This window comes from Andrographis paniculata, unplaced genomic scaffold, assembly GCF_009805555.1.
Source record: "Andrographis paniculata isolate CXL003 unplaced genomic scaffold, ASM980555v1 Contig52END, whole genome shotgun sequence".
Lineage (NCBI taxonomy): Eukaryota > Viridiplantae > Streptophyta > Magnoliopsida > Lamiales > Acanthaceae > Andrographis > Andrographis paniculata.
Window position 1 is genome coordinate 8,294,351 of NW_026137587.1, and position 20,941 is coordinate 8,315,291.

Here is a 20,941-nt window from a genome sequence, read left to right on the forward strand (position 1 = left end):
AAAGAAAAAAAAAAAGTGGAGATAAAACAAAAATAAAAAAATAAACGTTATAAGTAAATATTAAATTATTAATATTGCTATTGTTGAATGGTATCATGTTTAGTAAAGCTGGGAAAAATTGACCCGACACAACTCGACACGAAATAATTGAGTTTGGGTTAAATATTTCAACCCGATTATACATATGGATTGACACAAATCCAATACGATAGTAAATGAGTCGAATTATGGTTGAGGCTCTCAACTCGACACGACAACCCGATTATAATATATTACTCCCTCCGTCTAATTTTTATTGTCTTAAAGTATATTTGCACGGTTTTTTAGGTGATTGTCTTTTCGTTATAAATTGACAAAATTTGCTCTTAATTGTACAACAGATATTAAAAGTAATAAATGAACGAGGGTAAAAATATAAAATGTGTATTTAAAAAAGGAAACAGGACAATAGTTGTTGGACATCCCAAATTGAAAAGTAGGACATTAGTTTATGGACGGAAATATATTTATTATATATGTAAAATAATCATAATTTAATAATTCAACCTAATTTAGGCTCAAACCAATAAAAACTAACATAACACGACAACATAACAAAAAATTATTTAATTTGAATTAAGAAATTCAACTTAATTATGTATACGGGTCAACACGAGTCAACCCGAACCTGACACAATAATAAACAGGTTAACACGAAATTCGACTTAATTATGTATACGAGTCAACACGAGCACGAGTCAACCCGAACCTGACACAATAATAAACAGGTTAACACGAAATTCGACTTAATTATGTATACGAGTCAACACGAGCACGAGTCAACCCGAACCTGACACAATAATAAACAGGTTAACACGAAATTCGACTTAATTATATATACGAGTCAACACGAGTCAACCCAAAACTAACACGATAATAAATGAATTAACACAAAATTCGACTTAATTATGTGTACGGGTCAACACGAACTTGACACGATAATAAACGAGTTAACACGAACCCGACACGATAATAAACAGGTCGAGTTAGGATGAAATAATTTACCGACTCGAATCGCCACATATATATTACAAAATAATCATTTAAAATTACATTATATTTCTTTATTTTATTTCATTATACTATGCACTTTGCCATTAACTATTAATATTATTTTTACATTTATTTACGATTATCTGAAAGCAAAGACAATTTAGTCTTGTATTATTTCCAATCTAAACTTTGATATGTAGAAATAGAAATGACTATCTTAAAAATACGGACACCACGTTGAGTGGCCCACAATCGCTTTCATGCAATTTCTATCCTTCACATTCTTTCCACTTTCTGTTATTGTATGGCTTCTTCCATTAAACATTAATATATACGTAATATTTAAAAAGAGAGGTGGCGACAATTGATTTTCATTATCATTATGATTTAAAAATCATAAACTTTCACACAATAAATCAAAGTGATTGTGATTAATTTCTACTGCCTCTTGGACAAATATACAAAGCTGTCGGAATACATTGTCTTATCTATATAAACCTTTGAAGCCAACAATATATGCAAAAAACCTACTAACCAAAATCAAAATAGCTTATACTTGCACCAGATATCATGAACTTATTTCACATTAAACATACGAGATAAAACAAGCAGAAGTGGTACTGCCTTTTACATTAAACATAAGTGATAATAAACATGCATGAACAAAAGGAATTTACTATACAAACTAGCACAAGACATTATCATAACCAATATTTACATAAAATTTTCAGTTAAAAAAATATTGCGCTGCCATTTAACTCCAATCTCAAAAAGAGAAATAAGCTGATAAACAGCACAATTGATCTATGAGTTAATCGGGCCTTCAAACAAAATTTTTTTGTAAAGGCCAAGAAAATAGATTAAACTCAGTATCAAGTGTTAGCAACTTAAATAAAATGAACTGGCGATTAAAGCCTATATTTGTAAATACCCTTTTGCTAAGTCCAAATACAATTGCAGACATATATATTAACTTTGGAAATTGTGGTAAATTATTAGGACAATGAAAAATCTTCTAAAAAGAAACAAAACCTTTACATTCCAAACTGGAAAATAAATAGAGCAAATTGTGTCAGCTACAAAAGGAATATAGTGCTGTTATTTGACTCCATTCTCATAGAGAAAAATCAAGAGAAGAAGCTGATGAAAACACCCGGTTAATTCTATGAGTTTATCAGACCCTAAATCCAAATAATGTGTGATCAAGGGTATAGTTAAAACTCAATTTGGAACATTCAGGAATATCTAACATAAAGTTTAAATTTGCCTCAGTGAAAGGATGTTGATCATATGCAATGCAGATCCGCCAAGGGGTTCCCCCTGCATATGCAGGGACTCAGCTTCACTGCACCTCATTTACTATCCAACAAACATCATCAGCACTAATACAATATGGCAATATGTATAAAAAACCACAATTATAATACATAACAAATAGTTAAAATTTGCCTCAGTAAAAGGATTTTGATCATTTGCAATACAGATCCACCAAGGGGTTCCCCCTGCAAATACAAGGTCTCAGCTTCACTGCAAATCATTTACTATCCAACAAAGCATCATCGGCAATAGTATAAATCTGTATCATGGAAAACCAACTAGGATTTGGAAAAAGATAATTTTACAAAATAACAAAGATTTACAAGAGAAAGACATTGAATTCAAAAAATTTAATCTCAGAAACATCCAGAAATATCACAATTAAGTGTAGCAACTCCGGGTAGGTTCTCCCTGATGAACAGGGTCCCGAAATCAACAACACCTCAATTATGTGGATGGCTCATCATTGATTGTTAAACCAATTGAAATCAAATAAAACATAGGATAAAATAAAAACTACAACACAATAATTGGCATAAGAGGCTCAGTGTTATTTGACAGCTTTATCTATCAAGAATTTTCTGAAGCAGAACTGGCATAAACAAGCTGTATAAAACAATCATCACAGCCATAGGTACACAACCCAGAACCAAAAAATATATCAAAAATAAAATCATTGAAAAATTCAGACTGTACTGATGGCTCATATCAAGAAATTCAACCATTGTTCCGATTTATGCTTCATCGACTGAAGATCTCAGAAGCGCGGATAAGAATTAATCATAGCCAAAATCAAAGCTTGTAAATCAATAAATTTGGAGATTTTATCGAAATCAAGATCAACCATGTAGCGAATATCTTTAGAGGTAAATCAATGGAAAAAGGTGAAAACCCCCACGTGAAAAACCGCATCCATTTATGCCTCCATGACTAGCTCTTTTTTCTACAAAATAAATAATCATCAGAAAAAAAGCTAAAGGTGTGGAGAGGCAAACAGACTTGAAAACCAAAACAATCTAACGAGAAAAAGAGGCACATGTCGCCGCCGATTTGACACAGATCAGCCGTGGAGCAAAAAGGTACAGTAAGGCAAATCTGCAACACTTGACGACATCTTTTTAGCACGAGCATTGGGGCTTCATTCTTCAGATCTGAATTCAGAGGAGCCCGGGAGGCTACGTGCGTCAAACAGCGAATGCATTGTTACGAACGAAACACATACAAAGCACAATCGAAAGATCAAATTATGTAAGGAAATAGGCATGAAATTCGGCGCAGCGAATTTCTGAGATTAGGGTTTGCCAACGGAGGCCAATGAGAAGAGGTACAGATGCTTCTTGATTTTATAGGGATTTCAAAGAAACCCTAGGTTCCGAATACTGAAGTAGGTCAATGTAGGACCCGGTCATAGTAGTACACGCACGCCGACGTGGGAATGGACCATGGATAGGCCCAATAACAGGGTAAATATACATGGGCTTGTAACTTTGGGATTAAATTTTTTTTATTATTTTACTTTAAAATATTATACTATATGTTTTTTTTTTTATATATAATAAATTATTTTTATTATCATACTACATGTATGTTTGTTGGTAAGAAGTTCGTTTTAGTTTTTTTTTTTTTTTAAATATTATTTCTTTATTTATTAAAAATTTAATTTATTTTGATAAATTGAAGAGCAATACTATTCCACTAAATATTATTTTAAAATATAGTAATTAGTAAGTATTATTAAACATGCGATGAATAATTTTGTCGCCAATCATAGCGTCCCACGTCCCCAAATTCAATTGAATCACTTCTTCGTCGTCTTCATCTTCGTCTTCTCCACCCAAGCAAGGATCTGAAGCAAATTCATATGAGCTTCGATAGGCGGCGACCAAAATTCTAACCCTCAGCAGGAGTTTTCCGGAAAGGAAGAATTGATGCTGCAGAGAATCATTGATTTAGGGTTTTACTACTATTCCATTTGGGCGAGCAGCGGGTACTCCACTCCCATATGGGCCGTTTTGATCGCCGGGGTTTTCGTTGGCACAACTCTCACCCTTTCGGTGTACCTCCTATTCGAGCACCTCTCTTCGTACAAGAATCCCGAGGTCGTTTATTTGTGCTATCAGTTGCTTCTTTTGTAAGGGGATGGTTTTGTGGATTATTTTCTGATCTTTTGATCATTGCAGGAGCAAAAGTTTTTGATTGGAGTTATACTGATGGTGCCTTGCTATGCTGTTGAATCAGTAAGTTTTTTTTTTTTGCCATCTTGTCTGTGCTTTATTAGTATAAAATTTAAATGGGGTACTTTAATGAACATTTCTATTGTTAATCTTTATCGGTTAGGATTAGGAGTTTGTGAAGGATTTCTACATTTGTTGATCGATGTTTATAGTTATCTTACTAATTTTAGCCAGAGGATTTCTATATATATATATATATATATATGTTTTTGGTTTGTAGATTGTATCATTGTTTCATTCTCGTGCATTTTGATTTGCAGTTTGTATCATTGGTAAACCCATCAATCAGTGTTGACATTGGGATCCTTCGTGATTGCTACGAATCCTTTGCTATGTATTGCTTTGGGAGGTATTTAGTTGCTTGCTTAGGTATGATCCTCAAATTTCGTCCTTGAAGTTCAAGTTCCTTTTCCTCTGAAGAGAAACTCTCTACTATGATGTGATTACGATTCCACTAAATCTCCACAAAAGCACTTGTGCTGTTCTTTAGAACGCGCTCATTGTATATTTTCACGTTGACTTAGGTGGAGAAGAGAGGACGATTGAATTTATGGAAAGGGAAGGACGTGCTGGTTTAAAAGCCCCACTTCTTGATCATGGCACTGAAAGGGGAATTGTGAAGCATCCCTTTCCATTAAACTATATATTGAAGCCCTGGAAGCTCGGTCAGTGGGTTTATCAGGTCATCAAATTTGGAATCGTTCAGTATGTGAGTTTCTTTCTCGATAGGACCTTTCAATATGTTTTATTGGAAACCCACATATATTGTATCTTTCTGTGTATTAAGAATTGCATCATTCTTAATGCAGATGATTATAAAAGCACTTACAGCTATTACAGCTGTAATTCTTGAAGCTTTTGGTGTATATTGTGAGGGAGACTTCAAATGGAATTGTGGGTAAGTTATTTTTCATGGTTGGTGTAGAGTAGGTCTTAGCACTCATCTTAATTTTAGCTGTAATTGTTGAAGCTTTTTCATATTATGGTTCATATTATGGAGACTTCAAAGAAACCTATGGTAAGTTACACAGTATAAATATTGGATAATTCAATCAATACTTGTTTTGAATGTTAATGGTGTAGTGATACTTAAATGATAAGAAATTTGAATGAATTCTTAATCTACTGTTGGAGGTACACACTGCAGTGTTCATTCATTTATTGATTTCATGTTTTTACTTTCTAAAAATCATATGTATAGACAGAGATACCATCAGATATTTTTGTGTTATTCCTTGGTGTTTCCATTTTTTACCTGTATTTGTTTGCTTAAATTTCACGTTGATGACCAATATTTCGTCTCGTGACTCATCATATTTACTTGTATTGAATTTGCACCAACATAGACTAGCTTTTCTGAATAAAGCTCAGTTTTAATTTTTTTTCTTTATGTTATAGGTACCCATACATGGCTGTGGTTTTGAATTTCAGTCAGTCATGGGCTTTGTATTGCTTGGTTCATTTTTATGCCATCACAAAAGATGAGTTGGCACACATTAAACCACTGTACAAGTTTTTGACATTCAAATCAATTGTGTTCTTAACTTGGTGGCAAGGTGTGGCGATAGCACTTTTCTATGCCATTGGTTTATTTAAAAGCCCAATTGCTCAGTCTCTGCAGTTTAAATCAAGCGTCCAGGATTTCATTATTTGTATTGAGGTAATTGTCAAGTTTTCTTTTATCAAGTCAACTCTAGTATTTATTATGTTTAGCAAGTAGTTCAAGGGCTTGACCACTGATATTTCTCCACTACGTGAATGATCAATACCTTTCAATTTATTTTGGAAGTCTATCTAGAAACTTTACCTATTACTTCTCTGTGTGTATCTATAACTTTGCTTAATTGGTAAGTTCAAGCTTTAGATGTTACCTAGAGTATATGGCTTTGTTTGTGAGCTTATTAGGAAGTGAAAAGAAGTGAACACTGAACAGAACTGAAGAGAAAAGGAAAGAGAAATAATAAATACTTGTTTTTGGAAGTTTAACGAAAGACGAAAATGTCTATTTTCTTTTTGTTTGGGAGTTTGGAGTGATTTGTGCAGAAGAATAGAAGATGATATAATTTGACATGTTCATCTTTGTCAGTCTTTATTTTTGATAGCTGGGAGATTGTATTGTGTCATAGCAAACAAAAACTTTTATTCCATCAAGGATTCATTTACTTTCTCCCACTTTTTGGAAGGAAAAACTTCGACTAAATGGAAGGGTATTTTATTTCCAACGATTCTATATTCTAGGTCCTTCATAATTATGTTAATCCCGATCCTTATCATTCTCTTAGCTAGTTCACTTTTACTTGAAGAAAAAGTTTAGTAACATCCTAACCTAAAATTTTACATTTTTAAATGATTTATGTAGTTGTTGACTATTTATATTCAGTTAAAAAGAGTAATTCTTAAAACAAGTCTCATGGATTTGCTCAAGTCTTACTCAGGTCACTAAGCCTAGGTCCTGGCTGTTGAATTCCCAAAAATGAAATGATGTTCCATGTTAGTAGAACCTTATACACTTACACTTACTAGTTATCCTCGCTATTTTGTGAATTTAGACTATAAAAACCAGTAAGTTGTGGAATATCAATGTGTTGATGGTTGCATGTTTGGTAGGAAAACTGACAGTGATGTGGAGAAGTTTTTTTTCTAGGATGGTTCAGGAGAATCGATGACATGCAATTCTAAATGCTTTGTGTGCTACTTTGTTAATTCCGAACTTATTCAATGCTTCTAGGTTTAAAAGGTCTGTGTATTCATCTAGGACAGATGGGCGTTGCTTCTGTGGTTCACCTTTATGTTTTCCCCGCGAAGCCTTACGAGTTAATGGGGGATCGTTTTTCTGGAAGCATTGCAGTGCTGGGGGATTATGCATCTGTGGATTGTCCTCTCGATCCCGATGAGATTAGGGACAGTGAACGCCCAACCAAGTTGCGCCTTCCAGAACCTGATGATAACCCCAGGAGTGGAATGACCTTCCGAGAAAGCGTCCGGGATGTTTTCATTGGTGGAGGGGAATATGTAAGTTCTTGTTACTGTGCCATGTTTGAAAAGCGATATGTATATGCAAAAGAAACTCACACACATACACGGAGTTGAAGCATATCCCTTAATTTAAGAGCCAGCATGGAAGGGTTTGTTTAAAATATCGCATTTATGAGGGGATGTTTGAGTATTGGTTAAATAAAACAAATGTCTATACAGATCCAAAATGTCTTATTTTTGGTTTTCTATAGTATTAGTTATTTACGTCACATGTTTTTTGACCTAGCAAACTTGGATAGCTTTATATGTATGTTTGTCATTTCTTGCTGCGATTGTTTGAATATTAACACGAAATTGGGTTATTCTGTTATCCAGATTGTGAATGATGTGAGATCCACGGTGACTCAAGCAGTGGTGCCTGTAGAGAAGGGTATCACGAAATTCAACCAGAAACTCCACAAGATCTCTCAGAACATAAAGAAGCATGAAAAAGGGAGGCGAACAAAAGATGACAGCTGCATAGACACGTCTACGCCAGCACGCCAAGTTATCAGAGGAATTGATGACCCCCTCTTAACCGGGAGTGCCAGTGACACTAGTGCTTCGAGGAGACGAAAACATCGCCGAAAATCCGGATACACGAGCGCAGAGAGCGGCTGCGAAAGCAGTGGCGACCAGACTTATGGTGGATACGAGATTCGCGGGCGGAGATGGGTTGTCAAGGAATAGTCGAGAACAGAAATCTCTAATGCTTTGGGGCAGTGTCCCAAGGGAGGTCGGCATTTTGTAACGCAGTTGCATTTGTATTGATTGGCAATGGCGTATGTGTTGATATTTAGATTGGTAATGGTGGAAGAGATTATTTAGCAAAATGGGCTGTAGATTCTGTGCTGAAATTTGATCATCTGCATTGCAAAGAAGTATGAACTAGTATTGTTGTATAGCACCAAGTAGAGAAAAAAACAGAAAAAAGGGACATATCTGTTTTGTGGGAGTGTCATCATCTCATCTCATCTCATCTCATGTCATGTATGAATAATACGAAGCTTGTGTCGTAATTGTCTTTTGTTTTCTTGTGATTCACCATACAAATACATTAATGATAGACTTAGCCTTAGCCTTAAGGTTTGGGACGATGTTGGATTATCTTGGCTACAATGAATATAATGAAAGGGTCATTTGCATTGTAATAAACTCAAAAGGGAATACAATTCTTTTACTCTTACATAATCAATCAAGCGTAACTCTATCCATTCCTTTCCTTATACATATTTAAATATGTAAATTAGTTTGTTACTACCAACATTTCCATATATGCAAATAAGCAAATTTACTTTTTATTTCACAAGTGGATTATATTTCTAATATAATGTAGCATCAGCCAGTTCCAATTCAGAAACTCTCTAGTATTACATAATATATTCAATCAACCTCTCACTATATATATTCAGACACGTGTCAAATCTATACGTTAATAAAATATAATGACCCGTTAATCCTTAGTATATTAATATATATTGCCGGCTAAGCCAAACAAACACATTACTCGATCCTTTATGTATGCCGGCTAAGCTAAACAATGAATATCCACTTCACTCCAAATTCAAATTAACCGTGAAATCCCCAAATTAGATTCCCTTCATTCCACATTCACCAAGGGCGTTTTTGTCATTTTACAGCCGCTTTAACCATCCCTATTTTGCCGCCACCTTATATGAAACGTATTTCTGTTTTACTCTTCGCCATCTCCTCTCTCTCTCTCTCTCGCTCAAAACCTACACTGTAATTAAACGACGACATTTTCCGATGCCGAGCTACGGTGGAGGCGTCGCAGAAGCAGCTGCGGGTTCCGATGGCTCTCTCAAGTTTAGAAAGCCAAAGGTTCGTCAAGTCAGTTCGAGGTTTTTAATGTCATCATCTTCGTCAGTTGAGAATGGAAATCAAGCATCCCCAAATATTTCTGAAACCCTAAATATGCAAAAATCGAATTCGTCATCAACCTCCAATACGAGGAAGCATAATACTCTCGAGAAATCAGGGTTTTTCCGCGGGCTTTGGCCATCGTCTTCACCTCCAAACCATAAGCCGGATCACACCCTTGCTGATTGCATCGGTTACGATCGGGCGAGAGACGATATCGAACAACGGAAGAGCAAATCCAAGCGCGAACAGCATCCGTTGTCCCTCAACCGACAGCGGAGCTGCACGGAATTCAGCAGATTCGACGAGAACGAGAAGCAATCATCATTAATTAATAAGTCTAAGGAGAATCACAATCACAAGCCCATTTTCGGCGGTTCCATGAGGTACACCGCGAGACTGAAGCTCTCCACCGCAAAATCCTCCGACTCATCCTCGGATGGAATCATTCCTGGACGATTTTCAGTGGACGAGAATTCGCTGAGGAAGAAATCGTTGGGATCGGCAGACGACTCGGAATCGGAGTACAGCGAAGAAGTCTGCTCGAGCATGGAGGCGGCCGCGGCGGCGAAGAATAACCAAACGGCGTCGTATTCGTATATGGCTTCTACTGTGAGTTCAAGGAAGCACGGGATCGATGTTCCGTCCAAGTACCTGTCCATGTCCAACTCCAACTCAAAGCGATGGAGCTCCGATCAGAAGCACGAAAACAACAGCACTGACAGTTCGCCAAAGTTGTTTTCAGCCAAGAAGGGGGGGAGTTGGGCATGGTCGTCTCCGGGTCGGGTCGGGTCCCCGAATGCCAAAGTAATTGCGTTGACGAATTCGAAGCCTCCGACGAGTCCTTCGCGGGGTAAAAGCGTGGGCAATATTTTGAGTTACGGAATTGAGCTGTTGAAGGGGAAGAGGACATCATCATCGTCGTCGTTGTCGTCGTCGTCCCCGCTTGGGCCTGCATCGTCGGAGAGTGTGCATCAATGGAGGCTGCTGCAGTGTAGATTGATGCAATGGAGGTACGGAAATGCGAGAGCTGAAGCCGTCAATGACATTACAAAGAAGCAGGCCGAGGTAGGTTAGTTAGTTAGTTTGTTTTGGCTTGGACTTGGACTTTTATATTTTTTATTTTGAATAATTAAGCAGGCAGGTGCAGAGTAGCAGCTGTGTTGAGTTTAGTTTAGTTTATGTAATTTGCAAATTGCATTGCAGGAGAAGCTGTTGCATGCATGGAATGCCCAAATGAAGGTCCGCCACTCTATGCTACAGAAGAAGCTGCAGCTGCAAAGGGCCACATTGGACTGGAAACTCAACTGCATACTCATCTCCCAAGTACATATATAATAATTAATTAGCTACTAGTACTACACTACACTAGTATTAATCAATATAATTAATTATTATACATGCATGCAGATGAAGAGACTTGAAATGTGGGGGAATATAGAAAGACAACACTCATCTGCAGTTTCGTCCACCAAAGACTGTCTGCATTCTCTGGTTTGTAGGATACCACTCATCCATGGAGCAAAGGTATAATAATATACTAGTCTTGATATCAATATCAACATTAATTGTTAAAATTAATTAAAAAGTGTATGTTAATGCAAGCAGGTAGAATTAGCAAATGAAGCAGCATCCATTGTGAGGCACGCGTCAGATGTAGTTGCTGCATCCATCCACTCCATCTCCATCTCCATGCTCACTCATTTGAATTCGCCTGAGGTACCTGTTGGCTATGTAATGTCATCATTGCATTGCATTATAAATTAATTAATTCATGTATGTATATATATGTATTTATTTATTGAGCATGTCTTAGTTTGAGGAGACGGTGAGGATGGTATCAGAATTAGCAACGGTAGTAACACGAGAGAAGTTGCTGTTAGAAGAATGCTTCGATCTTTTTGCAAACTATGCCGCTCTTGAGGTAATTATATATTAATCGTTCATATATGCATGCATGTAAGTACATTAATAATTCATCTATCTCATTCTCTTCTTCATTTTATTTGTAAATTATTGTTTTGTCTTGGATGAATATATATATATATATATATATACATATAGGTAAGAGAGAGGAGCTTGAAGAGTTGCATCATGCAATTGAATTTACAGCAGCAACAACCACACCCACAACAAATACAATACAAATAAATTCTTGAATAAAATTAATTAACTTCGTATGTATTTGCACTAGCTAGTATTAATACTAATTGAGGTTTGTGAGGGCCTAGGCACTGCTACATTGTAATTTGTAAATACTCGACGACTCAAAAACAACCATCTTATTATAATTGTGACTACACTGACGGTGATTTGATCATGACGACCTTTTTTATTTGTAAATTGTTATGCTGCAGTATATCGAATAAATGTTTATATTCAATAAATAATTGTTAATTGTTCAGTAAATTGTTGTTTTATGGAAAAATTGAAAATTAAATATTTTAAGTCTATTATATAAATTTATATACATACATAAAAGTAGCAAGTTTGTTGGTGATCTTGTAAAAGTACAAGTGAATTTTATAGTGGTTATTGAGATAGAATAGAAGCTGCTAGCCCGCTAGATATAGATATACCAGAAGGAGTAATTGGGCCATTGAATTTAAGATGAAGCCCAGCCCAGCCCAGATGTAGTTTAAGAGAAACGAAAGTATGAATGCAGCTTTCAGAAAACGACGTCGTATCGTACTAGCATAATTCTGTCATTCAAGAACCCGTTGCCTCATTCCACACAATTCGACATCGACGAGCAATGACTACTTCAGTGGCTGCCATGGCAGCGCGCAGAGCTGCGAATATCGCTCGCCTCGCACCTTCGAGTTCATCAGCTTCTCGGACGGCTCTGCTGATTCCGCGCCGAGGGCTCGCCGGCGCTGCCGGTACTGATTCGAACACATTGCTACAAATCAGTTCATCATTTCTTTTAATATGCGATTCCGAATTATTAGATACCTTTTTCTGTATTTTATTTGATGATAATTTTCCCTTTTTTGAAAGTTTTTCTTGATTGTCGTTGAATTTTTGGTTTTTATTTGGTTTTCAGATCACCACGGACCACCGAAGGTCAATATCTGGCAAGATCCGTTGACTCCGTCTAGATGGAAAGAAGAGCATGTGAGTTTTGATGTGCATTTTTTCGGTTTAATTTTTAGGCCTTTGGGTGAATTTTGCTGATGGCAAGCCTTTGAGGATTCGGATTGTTTGGATTCTGTCTCTCTTGGTTTAACCTAAGGAAATGAATATACCTAATTCGTAAAAATGAAGAACAAACTAGCTAGAATAGCAGTCTGATTTGCAAGATTCTTGTTTTTAACTGTGGCAATTGGGATGGAATCATTTGATTCTAGGTGTTTCTAGAATTTGTATTGATAGACTATCTGGTGGTTTGACAAAATGGCTCAGAAAAGCCTCTGTTTTGTGATGCACCACAAGCTGTGAATCATTGAGAACAAACCCAGCTACTTTGTGTTGTCAGGCTGGTAGTTGAATTCCTCAAATAATTGGGGGGGATCTCAGATCAGATCAGATGATAGTTATACATTCAAAGAGTAGGAGAACCCTTTTAAATTATCAAAAGATTGGAGTGGGAAGGGAGGGAGGGAGGGAGGACTATTTAGCCTCTCTCTTTCTTAGTAGGCCAAATGTAATTTCCATGGCTAGTCTGCCTTTAGTTCCAGCAAATAAATAATAGGGCAAGGCAAAGTAGATGTTTGACTTCATCTCACTAATTTTCTGTTAAGGCCCATATAATCATGTTATAGATGTTGCTTGTACTGTTGTTTGGTGATTCTTTTGATTCACATTTGCTAATTTAGTTATAAATTCCATGAATGTGTTGCATCTTGCGTATGTACTACCTCCGCTTTTGCTACCTTTAGGTAAACATTTTAATGATCGGTAACATAAAGAATGTTTTCCAAATTCACCATGCTAGTAGATTATCTAAATACACTGATTTTATGTTTAATCATAGCAATCAGTCTAAAAGAAAATTGTTGATATGCTTTAATAGTATATTTAACTGGATAAGCTTGGCTTTGTAGTTTGTGATTGCATCTTTATCCGGATGGGGTTTGCTTTTCTTTGGGGCATACAAGCTCTTCACTGGAGGCAAAAAGGATAAGGAAGAGGTTTGTGTGTTTATTTCACTCGTCGAATATGATAATTTCATGTTTTATACAGTATTACAGCTATTATTAAGTCCAAGCGTTTATTGTGCTATCATGTTTATGAGTGAAATCAGGTTTGATGTCATTTCGCAAGCAACACAAGTTGGAAAATGTTATTTGAAATTGGCACTTGGTAAATATTTTGGTAGTTGATCCTGGCTCCTTTTAAGCTTGTCGGTGATATAACTTGTCGGGACTTAAACATCTCTAATACGTATCATTTGTGATCATGTAAATCTTGACACTCACACTGACAGATAGGTTTGAAATAATGTTGCAGAAATTGGTTGAAGCAACGCAGTAGACCAGACCCAAGTTCTAATCATGTGCCTGCCCTAAATTAATATTCTGTGTTTGTTTTGTATGGCTTCGGAATTTTTTTGAGGTTTGTACTGAGAAAGAATGTGGCCTCCTTTCTCTTACATGTTTTCTTCACATATTTTTTGTTTGTAATAATGATGTCACCTTTTAAATACGTCAAAGGTTCTCATTTCTTATTTAGGGCCTTTTTTTTTAAAATGATCAGTGTTGAGTATTGTATAGGTTGTTTTAATCATAGATAGTTTAGCTACTGTTACTTTTGCTTAAATCATTCAGTAAAATGATGAATTAACAACTGAAGCTGGAAAATAATGATATTTGGGCATGATAATTTTTGGACTTCATAGTTGGCATGAAAAATAAAATATTGGATGTTGGATAAAATCCCAAAAAACATCCAACATGGTCTCAATCCATACACAAGTAGCCTTAGCTGTTAATAAAAAGTGTATATTATACACTGATTTGTTGAAAGCTGTTGTAAAAATGCTCGACAAAGAAGACTACATTAACGTCTTTGATAATTACCTCTACCGCGGCGGCCATCAAATCTTCCCGGCCGTCCTCCTCTTCTTCCGCCGCCACCACCCCGGCTCTGATTGAAATTCGGCATTGCACCAGGGTTGGCTTGAAATCCCTGAGGAGGACGAACAACTTGTTCTGTGCCAAACTGAACTGCATTCATCGCTGGGGCTTGGGGCCATCCTCCTGCGCCGAAATTTGCCTGTGCTGCAAGCAAAGGATTCAAGGCGAATGTAAACTGTGGAAAGGTACCAACTTGTTGCTGGAACGGCACCATGTTTGCGGGTAAAGGCGCCAGAAATGGTTGATTGGGTTGCTGAGGCACAGTCCATGGCACTCCGCCGAGAGGTTGGAACCCGCTGCTCCAAATTCCACTAGATGCAGCGAAAGCCGGTCCCTGTGCCACGGGCCAATGTGGGGAAGCTGCTGCTATTGGTTGAGCACCCGGTGGCATGTTCTGTCTTGTCATGCCAGATGACGCAGAATGTTGGTCACCGGCAACAATTGGTATTGGCGGTGGCCTGTCTTGATTGTTGTTCTGGTTGCTGCCAGAGGGGGTGGAATGTTGGTCTCGACGATTGCTGTTCCAGTTCCTGCTCGGGTTCTTCACCGGTCGTTTATCCTTTCTTTTGTTTCCGGGGTTTGACTCATTTGTTACCCTTTTCTTCATTTTGAGCATTCTTTTATACTCTGCCTCCTTCTCATCATCTGAAAATTCAATATCCGACAGCTCTTCGTCATCTTTGCCAGACGCATCATACCCTTTCTCGTATAGACTCTTGTCATTCAGTACATGCTTTGCAAATTCCTGAACGTAAGAGATTGGAGTGCCTTGCTGAATGTTAGAAGGGATTTCAGCCTCGGAGTTGTACCTGACTATGTAATATGGGCTCTTGACAGGCCCAAATATTTCGTCGACTATTCCCAGCGGCAATCTACTTTCAGTAATCCAAAGAATTGAACCTTCGGCTAATGGATTGTGGTTTTCAACCCCTTCTACAATGACCTGAGCGCCAAGAATCTGTTTTAACAAAAAGAGACGTCGATCAAACCTTTGTGTACATAGAACTTTTCTTTCAAAAACATAATTACAAATGCCGGAGCACCTCTGAAATTTTAGTAGCTATCTTACCGATGAGATTGTTCCAACTGGATGTGTTTGGTGCTGCAGTTCCAAGGAGACAGTGATAGGAGGAACTGGTGGGAGCTCCTGCAAGATTCAGAATCACAAATTGAACTTAATAGCACCACCAAAATATACTCTGCTTCAGAAGTCAACTGTGATATTAGCAATGCCATCAACAATAGATTATATACTAACGGTGAGAATAATCTATGATCAAAAGATTCCTTTAGTTATTATGCATCAAGAACTATAAAAAATCAAAGACAAGATGTTGTGGAGAGGAAAAATAACAAACATATAAATTATGATAAAGCAAATGTAATATTTCACATGTATGCAACTTTTCAAGTTAATCAAATGTCCAAATAGAAATGGCATACACAATAATAATACATAGGCGTATCCATGGATATTTTCAGTCCCCAACAGAGGAAAAATGCTCGTCTTATTTCTATTCATCTCTGTTGACACACTTTAATCTGGTTGAGGCTAACGAATGTTTCTCTGAGTAGTTATATAACACAGAATTGGTTCAGAATATGCTGAGAACAATGCCAGGCAATCCGGTAAGGCTAGTCCAAGTATATGCATAATCACACAATGGTCACATGGCCAAAATAAGTTGCTTTCTATCTAATGCATGATTTAAGCCCAAAAAACACAAGAAAACAATCATACTGATTAGGGTGACAATAAAATTTTACTTGCACTAATTAATCACCGGTCATTGCACAAGCAAGTAGATTTTCGACAGGAAGAATGTGTATGTTTGCACCAGTCTAGCTGCATAATCTTTTATTAGAAACCAAAAGGGGAGCAGTGACACCAGTTTCATCCCTATTACTATTGTCAGCTCCACCATGAAATCTAACTTTTGCAACATCCAATTTGACATGTACCCATATAAATAAATAGCAAAGATTGGTAACACTTACCTTGAGCTCATTTTTGGATCTTATGGGCCCTCCTATTGCACCACTATCACCATCACCATCTTCAGTGTCGCTCCAACCAACCATCTCGTCCGCATCAGATAACACAATTTCACCTTCTTCTACTCCAATTTCTTTTTTCTTTTCTTCCTCCTCCACGTCATCGTCATCACTACTCGAAGAAGAAGAACTCTCACTTTCGGACTCTGAATCGCTGCTACTGCTATTCTCATCGTCATCTTCAGCGTCATCGCGTTCCGTTACATGGTTGGACTCCGGGATGTCGGCCACTTTTTCAGCAGCACCAACCACATCATCAGTAGGATTGAAGATTTCAACACTACTCGCAACACTAAACCCTCTAACTACATCATATTTAGGGATCAAACCATCAGTTGGCCCCGCTAAACTGACCCTCCCAAACCGTTCTTCAATCACAGACCCCACAATCAAATGAACAGTTTTGTCACATTCCTCATTCGCTCGCTTATTTTTCTCCAAATCGCATAGGGGTCCATTCTGCGCACTTAACGCCCCTTCGACTTCATCTTTCTTGCAATCAACAGACCCTAATTCACCGCCAATCCCCAAATCTGTCATATTCCCACCACTAGGCAAATCACTGTTCTCTTCGAACCAACCGTCAATGCAGTCAAAATTTAAAAACGAATCGGTGAACGACAACGAGTTCTCTTCGAGTTCGGGAAGACAACCGTCGAGTAGTTCGTTGGGCGTCGATGGTTTCTTGGATTCCAACGACGGGTCCCCTCCGCCGGCGGCTTTCCCCTCTTCCGCTGCCGTACTTTCAACAGCAGAATTCTTCGGAAGCTCCACCATCCTCTACCTCTATTTGATACACAAGAGTCTTGGAGGCCAATTCATTCATAGCTGCGGCGGAGAAGAAGCAGAAGATATATATATGGGTGTGTGAGTGTGCATAGAACGTATCGATCCGTCAGCTGGTGGAAACAGTAGCAGTTATGGCGGAGGCTCTGTTTGCCTCCACGAAACCCTAAATAAACCCTAATTTCAAGTGTCATGTACAACGACTAGCCCATTCGATTTCGTACACCGGTCCAGTCCGGAGATTCCGGTTTAAACCGGTTTAACGGTTCGGTTCAGTATGTATACGTATATTATCTATATCTATATCTTATATATTTGAGATCAGTCTTAATTTTTCCATTCTAACATTTTTTGATTTTTTTATTTCTTTTTGTTTTACATTTTTTTATCATGATAGTAGGATATTTAAAATTTATATAATTTTTACAGTTTAATTTTAATTATTTTTTTTAAATCCATATTATTATTTCTTTTGCATATTTCTCAACAAATTTTACTTTTATATTTATTTTGATTTTAAAAAAATACGAAAAAATTGAAGGTTGACAGTTTTGATTTTTTTTTTCTAAGTTAAAAAAATCATTAATTTTATAGATTATATTTTATAATTATTTCATTTGATATATATTGATTTTAGTATCAATAATCAAATAAGGTAAATAATTTTTTTTATAAATAAATAATTATAATTTTTCTTTAATATCTTTAATAATTTATCTTGTACATCATTGTCTATATATATATATGAAGTATCAAAGTTGTTATATTTTTTTAGATAGTTTTATGGAGAAAAATTAAATATATTTATAATTTTATATATTTGTTTAGATGGTTTTAGTATTTTTTTAGGAAGATAATGCATATGTATTAATTAAAAAATTTGAATTACTTATTTGTTTTTCTAATAAATAAATACTCCCTCAGTCCACTAATAAAGTATAACTGGCACGATGTTTAAGAAATAATAGTATTTTAATTACAGTTGATAGTTAAAAAAGTAGTGCAGTGAATAGTTAAAAAAGTAGTGTAACGACATTTTTACCTTTGCCTTTAAGTGTAAAAGTAATAATGTGATGTAAAGTAAGGGTATTTGTGGAAAAAAGTAAGGTATTTAATAAAATGTTTACTTTGTAATTGGACGTCCCAAAATAGAAATATGTATATTTTCTAGCCGGATGGATGGAGTATATATTTCTTTATCTATTTATATTTACATAAATGAAAAAATAATGCCAAAAAATTATTTGACTGCATTTATTGACAAAACATTCACATTCATCGTTCATGTGCCTCCATCGTTTTTGCAAGACTAGATGCTCCATCTCCGGTGTTTCAAGATATGACCGTAGATTGGTGTGAAGAATATTCACATATTTTGAAAAGACCTTAACAATTATAACTATTTTTTTCTATTTTTTTTGGGAATTACTCCTTCGTCTCAAATAACCATGCAACATTTCCTTCTTCTTTTTTTTTTTTCCTCAAACTCACTGCAACATTTTCAAATTTAAAAATAATTAATAATATTTTTATACATATATTAATATACACTTCATTTTATCCCATCACATCACTCAAATAAAAAAAACAAATAATCATTTCTCTCTCCAATCACATCACTTAATATTACTTAATACTCCCACCTAAATTCCCGTGCCAAACACAAATGTTGCACGGTGTTTGGGACGGAAGAAGTATATATTTTTTTCTGTAATTTATAAAATAACTTTTACTTAAATATTATAATTTATATTATATACGATTTCATCTACAATATTTTATTTACTTTTATTTATATAGTATAAAAATAAATTTATTATATATATTTATTTTATAAATTATAAATGCAAAATTTATCAAATATATAATTACATTATAATATTATTTTAATCATATTCTAATTATATGTACGGGTTTAAACGCTAGTTCAATATAAATTAAATTGGTGCATCACCCACAATGACATAGCTAGATAGCCAATACTGTAGTGGGCAAACATATATATATATATATATATGTGATCGATCGCAATGAAATACTACCATCCTACCTTACCTTACCTTACCTTACCTTACCTTACCCTACCCTACCTAATTATATTACATAATTAATTAGTTTACATTAGCGAGAATAAATCTCCATTACCACCGAAATACAACTACTTGTGGTGTCCTAAAATGAAATGAAATACTAGTAAGTATATATAGTAATTAGAAATAAATGATTAATACTAAAATGTAGTTGCAAATAAAAATGAATGAATGTCTTGGTGATGATCTGACCGGAGGTAGGTAGGTAGGTAGCTAGCTAGCGATAGGACCTGAGCATGGCGCCGCAGAAGGTGCAGATGATGGCCCGCCAATTCCTCCAGTACAAGGGCACGAAGCAGAACCTGGTGGCGGTCTTGAGGTCCACCACGCTCGCCCCGCACCCGCACCGGGAGCATATTCCGGCCACCGGCTTCCTCTGCCTCTCCTTCCGAGTCTGATCCACCAGGAAGCAGAAGAACACCATTACATATATATATATATATATATACTTACTTATAATAGTATTTCAATTCAATGTAATGTTGCTGATGGATGGATGGAAATGGAAGGTTGGACTTGGATGGATGAAGTAGTAGTAGTAGTAGTTATTAGTATTATATTTATAGAGAGGCAGCCAGGTTAGCTCCAGCGCGCGGAATGGGATCTTTGATCCCGGGATCTTTGATCCCGGGATCTTCCAAGAATGTATACAGTTATGAGGGGAGGAGAGGAGGTCCGCAGCAGCGAGCGACTATATAAATACAGCCTGTCCTGCCCTGCCCTGCATAGTATGAAAATGAAAGTAAGGAAGAAATTTAGGAAGACAGACAACTGGTAAATTTGAAGATTCATTGTAAAATAGAGCATTTTAAGATATATATAATTTGAATGAAATTAATGGGACCCTACCCCACCCTACTTACATTAATTAACTAGGAATGAATGAATGGATGATACAAAATCTGAGTGAAAATAAAATAATGATGATAATAAACCTGGAAAGTGGCAACACACACACACACACCTACCTGGCTGGGCTGTTAAGTGTTAAAGAATGAGTATGAGGATGCAATTGGCAATTGGACATGAAATCCCATTCCCAACAAGTAGGAAGTAGGAAGCAAGCATGAGCCAGCCAGGTGTTTTGCTAGCTGCATGCGTTTTTATTTGCCATATACTCCCTCCACTCATTTTTTATAATGATAAAAAAATAGAAATAATACTATACTCATTTGTGTTTAGACAGGCAGAGATGAGATGTACAAGTAATTAATGTGGAAAGAGGAACACGAATGAAGAGGGTGAACATTACATTAAACACGGAGCTACCCTCTCCTCCTCCTCTTCTTCCTCCTCCTCTTCCTCCTCCTCCTCCTCCTCCTCCTCCTCCAGTTGGCGATGCAATGAGCTGGCTGGCTCTCCCTCCTTCACAGTCACAGACATGATACATACACACAAACACACACTCTCTGTGGGTAGTGGGTGGTAGTTGGTAGTTGGTAGTTGGTAGTTG

General features: G+C 36.5%; 5 protein-coding genes and 6 non-coding genes across 14 annotated transcripts; 3 read left to right on the top strand and 8 right to left on the bottom strand.

Moving 5' to 3' along the window:
* Nucleotides 1-1,769: 1,769 nt before the first annotated feature.
* On the bottom strand, nt 1,770-1,873 carry LOC127255055 (small nucleolar RNA snoR97). Its single transcript, XR_007839556.1, has one exon. It is a non-coding gene; the product is annotated as a small nucleolar RNA snoR97 (small nucleolar RNA).
* Nucleotides 1,874-2,117: 244 nt separating this feature from the next.
* LOC127255054 (small nucleolar RNA snoR97) lies at nt 2,118-2,231 on the bottom strand. Its single transcript, XR_007839555.1, has one exon. It is a non-coding gene; the product is annotated as a small nucleolar RNA snoR97 (small nucleolar RNA).
* Nucleotides 2,232-2,702: 471 nt separating this feature from the next.
* LOC127255051 (small nucleolar RNA Z278) lies at nt 2,703-2,820 on the bottom strand. The gene has a single exon (XR_007839553.1). It is a non-coding gene; the product is annotated as a small nucleolar RNA Z278 (small nucleolar RNA).
* Nucleotides 2,821-2,886: 66 nt separating this feature from the next.
* LOC127255050 (small nucleolar RNA Z223) lies at nt 2,887-2,983 on the bottom strand. Its single transcript, XR_007839552.1, has one exon. It is a non-coding gene; the product is annotated as a small nucleolar RNA Z223 (small nucleolar RNA).
* Nucleotides 2,984-3,048: 65 nt separating this feature from the next.
* LOC127255060 (small nucleolar RNA U36a) lies at nt 3,049-3,138 on the bottom strand. Its single transcript, XR_007839561.1, has one exon. It is a non-coding gene; the product is annotated as a small nucleolar RNA U36a (small nucleolar RNA).
* Nucleotides 3,139-3,383: 245 nt separating this feature from the next.
* LOC127255064 (small nucleolar RNA snoR134) lies at nt 3,384-3,534 on the bottom strand. The gene has a single exon (XR_007839565.1). It is a non-coding gene; the product is annotated as a small nucleolar RNA snoR134 (small nucleolar RNA).
* A 576-nt stretch (nt 3,535-4,110) lies between these two features.
* Nucleotides 4,111-8,617, top strand: LOC127254818 (protein LAZ1-like). Its single transcript, XM_051280119.1, has 8 exons — nt 4,111-4,448; nt 4,530-4,586; nt 4,844-4,952; nt 5,108-5,292; nt 5,393-5,481; nt 5,982-6,243; nt 7,344-7,595; nt 7,935-8,617. The coding sequence occupies exons 1-8, from the start codon at nt 4,278-4,280 to the stop codon at nt 8,286-8,288; spliced, it is 1,479 nt and encodes a 492-aa protein (XP_051136076.1). The 5' UTR covers nt 4,111-4,277; the 3' UTR covers nt 8,289-8,617.
* Nucleotides 8,618-9,352: 735 nt separating this feature from the next.
* On the top strand, nt 9,353-11,630 carry LOC127254458 (QWRF motif-containing protein 3). The gene is made up of 6 exons (XM_051279550.1): nt 9,353-10,547; nt 10,686-10,805; nt 10,890-11,006; nt 11,088-11,198; nt 11,296-11,403; nt 11,544-11,630. Exons 1-6 carry the CDS (start codon nt 9,366-9,368, stop codon nt 11,628-11,630), a joined length of 1,725 nt encoding a protein of 574 aa, XP_051135507.1. The 5' UTR covers nt 9,353-9,365.
* Nucleotides 11,631-12,166: 536 nt separating this feature from the next.
* LOC127254574 (uncharacterized) lies at nt 12,167-14,152 on the top strand. 2 transcript variants are annotated; one of them, XR_007839461.1, is made up of 5 exons: nt 12,167-12,361; nt 12,526-12,596; nt 13,526-13,612; nt 13,726-13,784; nt 13,932-14,152. XR_007839461.1 is itself a non-coding variant. In XM_051279752.1 (4 exons), exons 1-4 carry the CDS (start codon nt 12,235-12,237, stop codon nt 13,953-13,955), a joined length of 309 nt encoding a protein of 102 aa, XP_051135709.1. In that variant the 5' UTR covers nt 12,173-12,234; the 3' UTR covers nt 13,956-14,152. The 2 variants fall into 2 exon arrangements, 1 of the variants encoding a protein (XP_051135709.1); XM_051279752.1 differs by lacking the exon at nt 13,726-13,784 and having other exon boundaries at nt 12,173-12,361.
* Nucleotides 14,153-14,297: 145 nt separating this feature from the next.
* On the bottom strand, nt 14,298-17,713 carry LOC127254572 (uncharacterized). The gene is made up of 3 exons (XM_051279741.1): nt 16,556-17,713; nt 15,627-15,704; nt 14,298-15,515 (listed from the first exon to the last, which is right to left on the bottom strand). The coding sequence occupies exons 1-3, from the start codon at nt 17,387-17,389 to the stop codon at nt 14,481-14,483; spliced, it is 1,947 nt and encodes a 648-aa protein (XP_051135698.1). The 5' UTR covers nt 17,390-17,713; the 3' UTR covers nt 14,298-14,480.
* Nucleotides 17,714-18,836: 1,123 nt separating this feature from the next.
* Nucleotides 18,837-20,891, bottom strand: LOC127254576 (uncharacterized). 3 transcript variants are annotated; one of them, XM_051279754.1, is made up of 2 exons: nt 20,741-20,879; nt 18,837-20,209 (listed from the first exon to the last, which is right to left on the bottom strand). In XM_051279754.1, exon 2 carries the CDS (start codon nt 19,910-19,912, stop codon nt 19,706-19,708), a length of 207 nt encoding a protein of 68 aa, XP_051135711.1. In that variant the 5' UTR covers nt 19,913-20,209; nt 20,741-20,879; the 3' UTR covers nt 18,837-19,705. The 3 variants fall into 3 exon arrangements, with proteins under 3 accessions (XP_051135711.1, XP_051135712.1, XP_051135710.1); XM_051279755.1 differs by lacking the exon at nt 20,741-20,879 and adding an exon at nt 20,457-20,620; XM_051279753.1 differs by having other exon boundaries at nt 19,913-20,209; nt 20,741-20,891.
* Nucleotides 20,892-20,941: the final 50 nt, after the last annotated feature.

Excerpts from the sequence above, each read along its gene's own strand:
- LOC127254818 (XM_051280119.1), top strand. The coding sequence starts at position 4,278 with ATGCTGCAGAGAATCATTGATTTAGGGTTTTACTACTATTCCATTTGG. Across the intron at positions 4,587-4,843 it reads CTTGCTATGCTGTTGAATCA|TTTGTATCATTGGTAAACCC; the intron begins GTAAGTTTTTTT and ends TTTGATTTGCAG. Across the intron at positions 5,293-5,392 it reads AATTTGGAATCGTTCAGTAT|ATGATTATAAAAGCACTTAC; the intron begins GTGAGTTTCTTT and ends TTCTTAATGCAG.
- LOC127254458 (XM_051279550.1), top strand. The coding sequence starts at position 9,366 with ATGCCGAGCTACGGTGGAGGCGTCGCAGAAGCAGCTGCGGGTTCCGAT. Across the intron at positions 10,548-10,685 it reads TTACAAAGAAGCAGGCCGAG|GAGAAGCTGTTGCATGCATG; the intron begins GTAGGTTAGTTA and ends ATTGCATTGCAG. Across the intron at positions 11,404-11,543 it reads CAAACTATGCCGCTCTTGAG|GTAAGAGAGAGGAGCTTGAA; the intron begins GTAATTATATAT and ends ATATACATATAG.
- LOC127254574 (XM_051279752.1), top strand. The coding sequence starts at position 12,235 with ATGACTACTTCAGTGGCTGCCATGGCAGCGCGCAGAGCTGCGAATATC. Across the intron at positions 12,597-13,525 it reads CTAGATGGAAAGAAGAGCAT|TTTGTGATTGCATCTTTATC; the intron begins GTGAGTTTTGAT and ends TTGGCTTTGTAG. Across the intron at positions 13,613-13,931 it reads GCAAAAAGGATAAGGAAGAG|AAATTGGTTGAAGCAACGCA; the intron begins GTTTGTGTGTTT and ends ATAATGTTGCAG.
- LOC127254572 (XM_051279741.1), bottom strand. The coding sequence starts at position 17,389 with ATGGTGGAGCTTCCGAAGAATTCTGCTGTTGAAAGTACGGCAGCGGAA. Across the intron at positions 15,705-16,555 it reads GATCCAAAAATGAGCTCAAG|GAGCTCCCACCAGTTCCTCC; the intron begins GTAAGTGTTACC and ends TGAATCTTGCAG. Across the intron at positions 15,516-15,626 it reads CAGTTGGAACAATCTCATCG|ATTCTTGGCGCTCAGGTCAT; the intron begins GTAAGATAGCTA and ends TTGTTAAAACAG.
- LOC127254576 (XM_051279753.1), bottom strand. The coding sequence starts at position 20,871 with ATGTCTGTGACTGTGAAGGAGGGAGAGCCAGCCAGCTCATTGCATCGC. Across the intron at positions 20,210-20,740 it reads AGGGTAGCTCCGTGTTTAAT|GGCAGGGCAGGACAGGCTGT; the intron begins GTAATGTTCACC and ends CATACTATGCAG.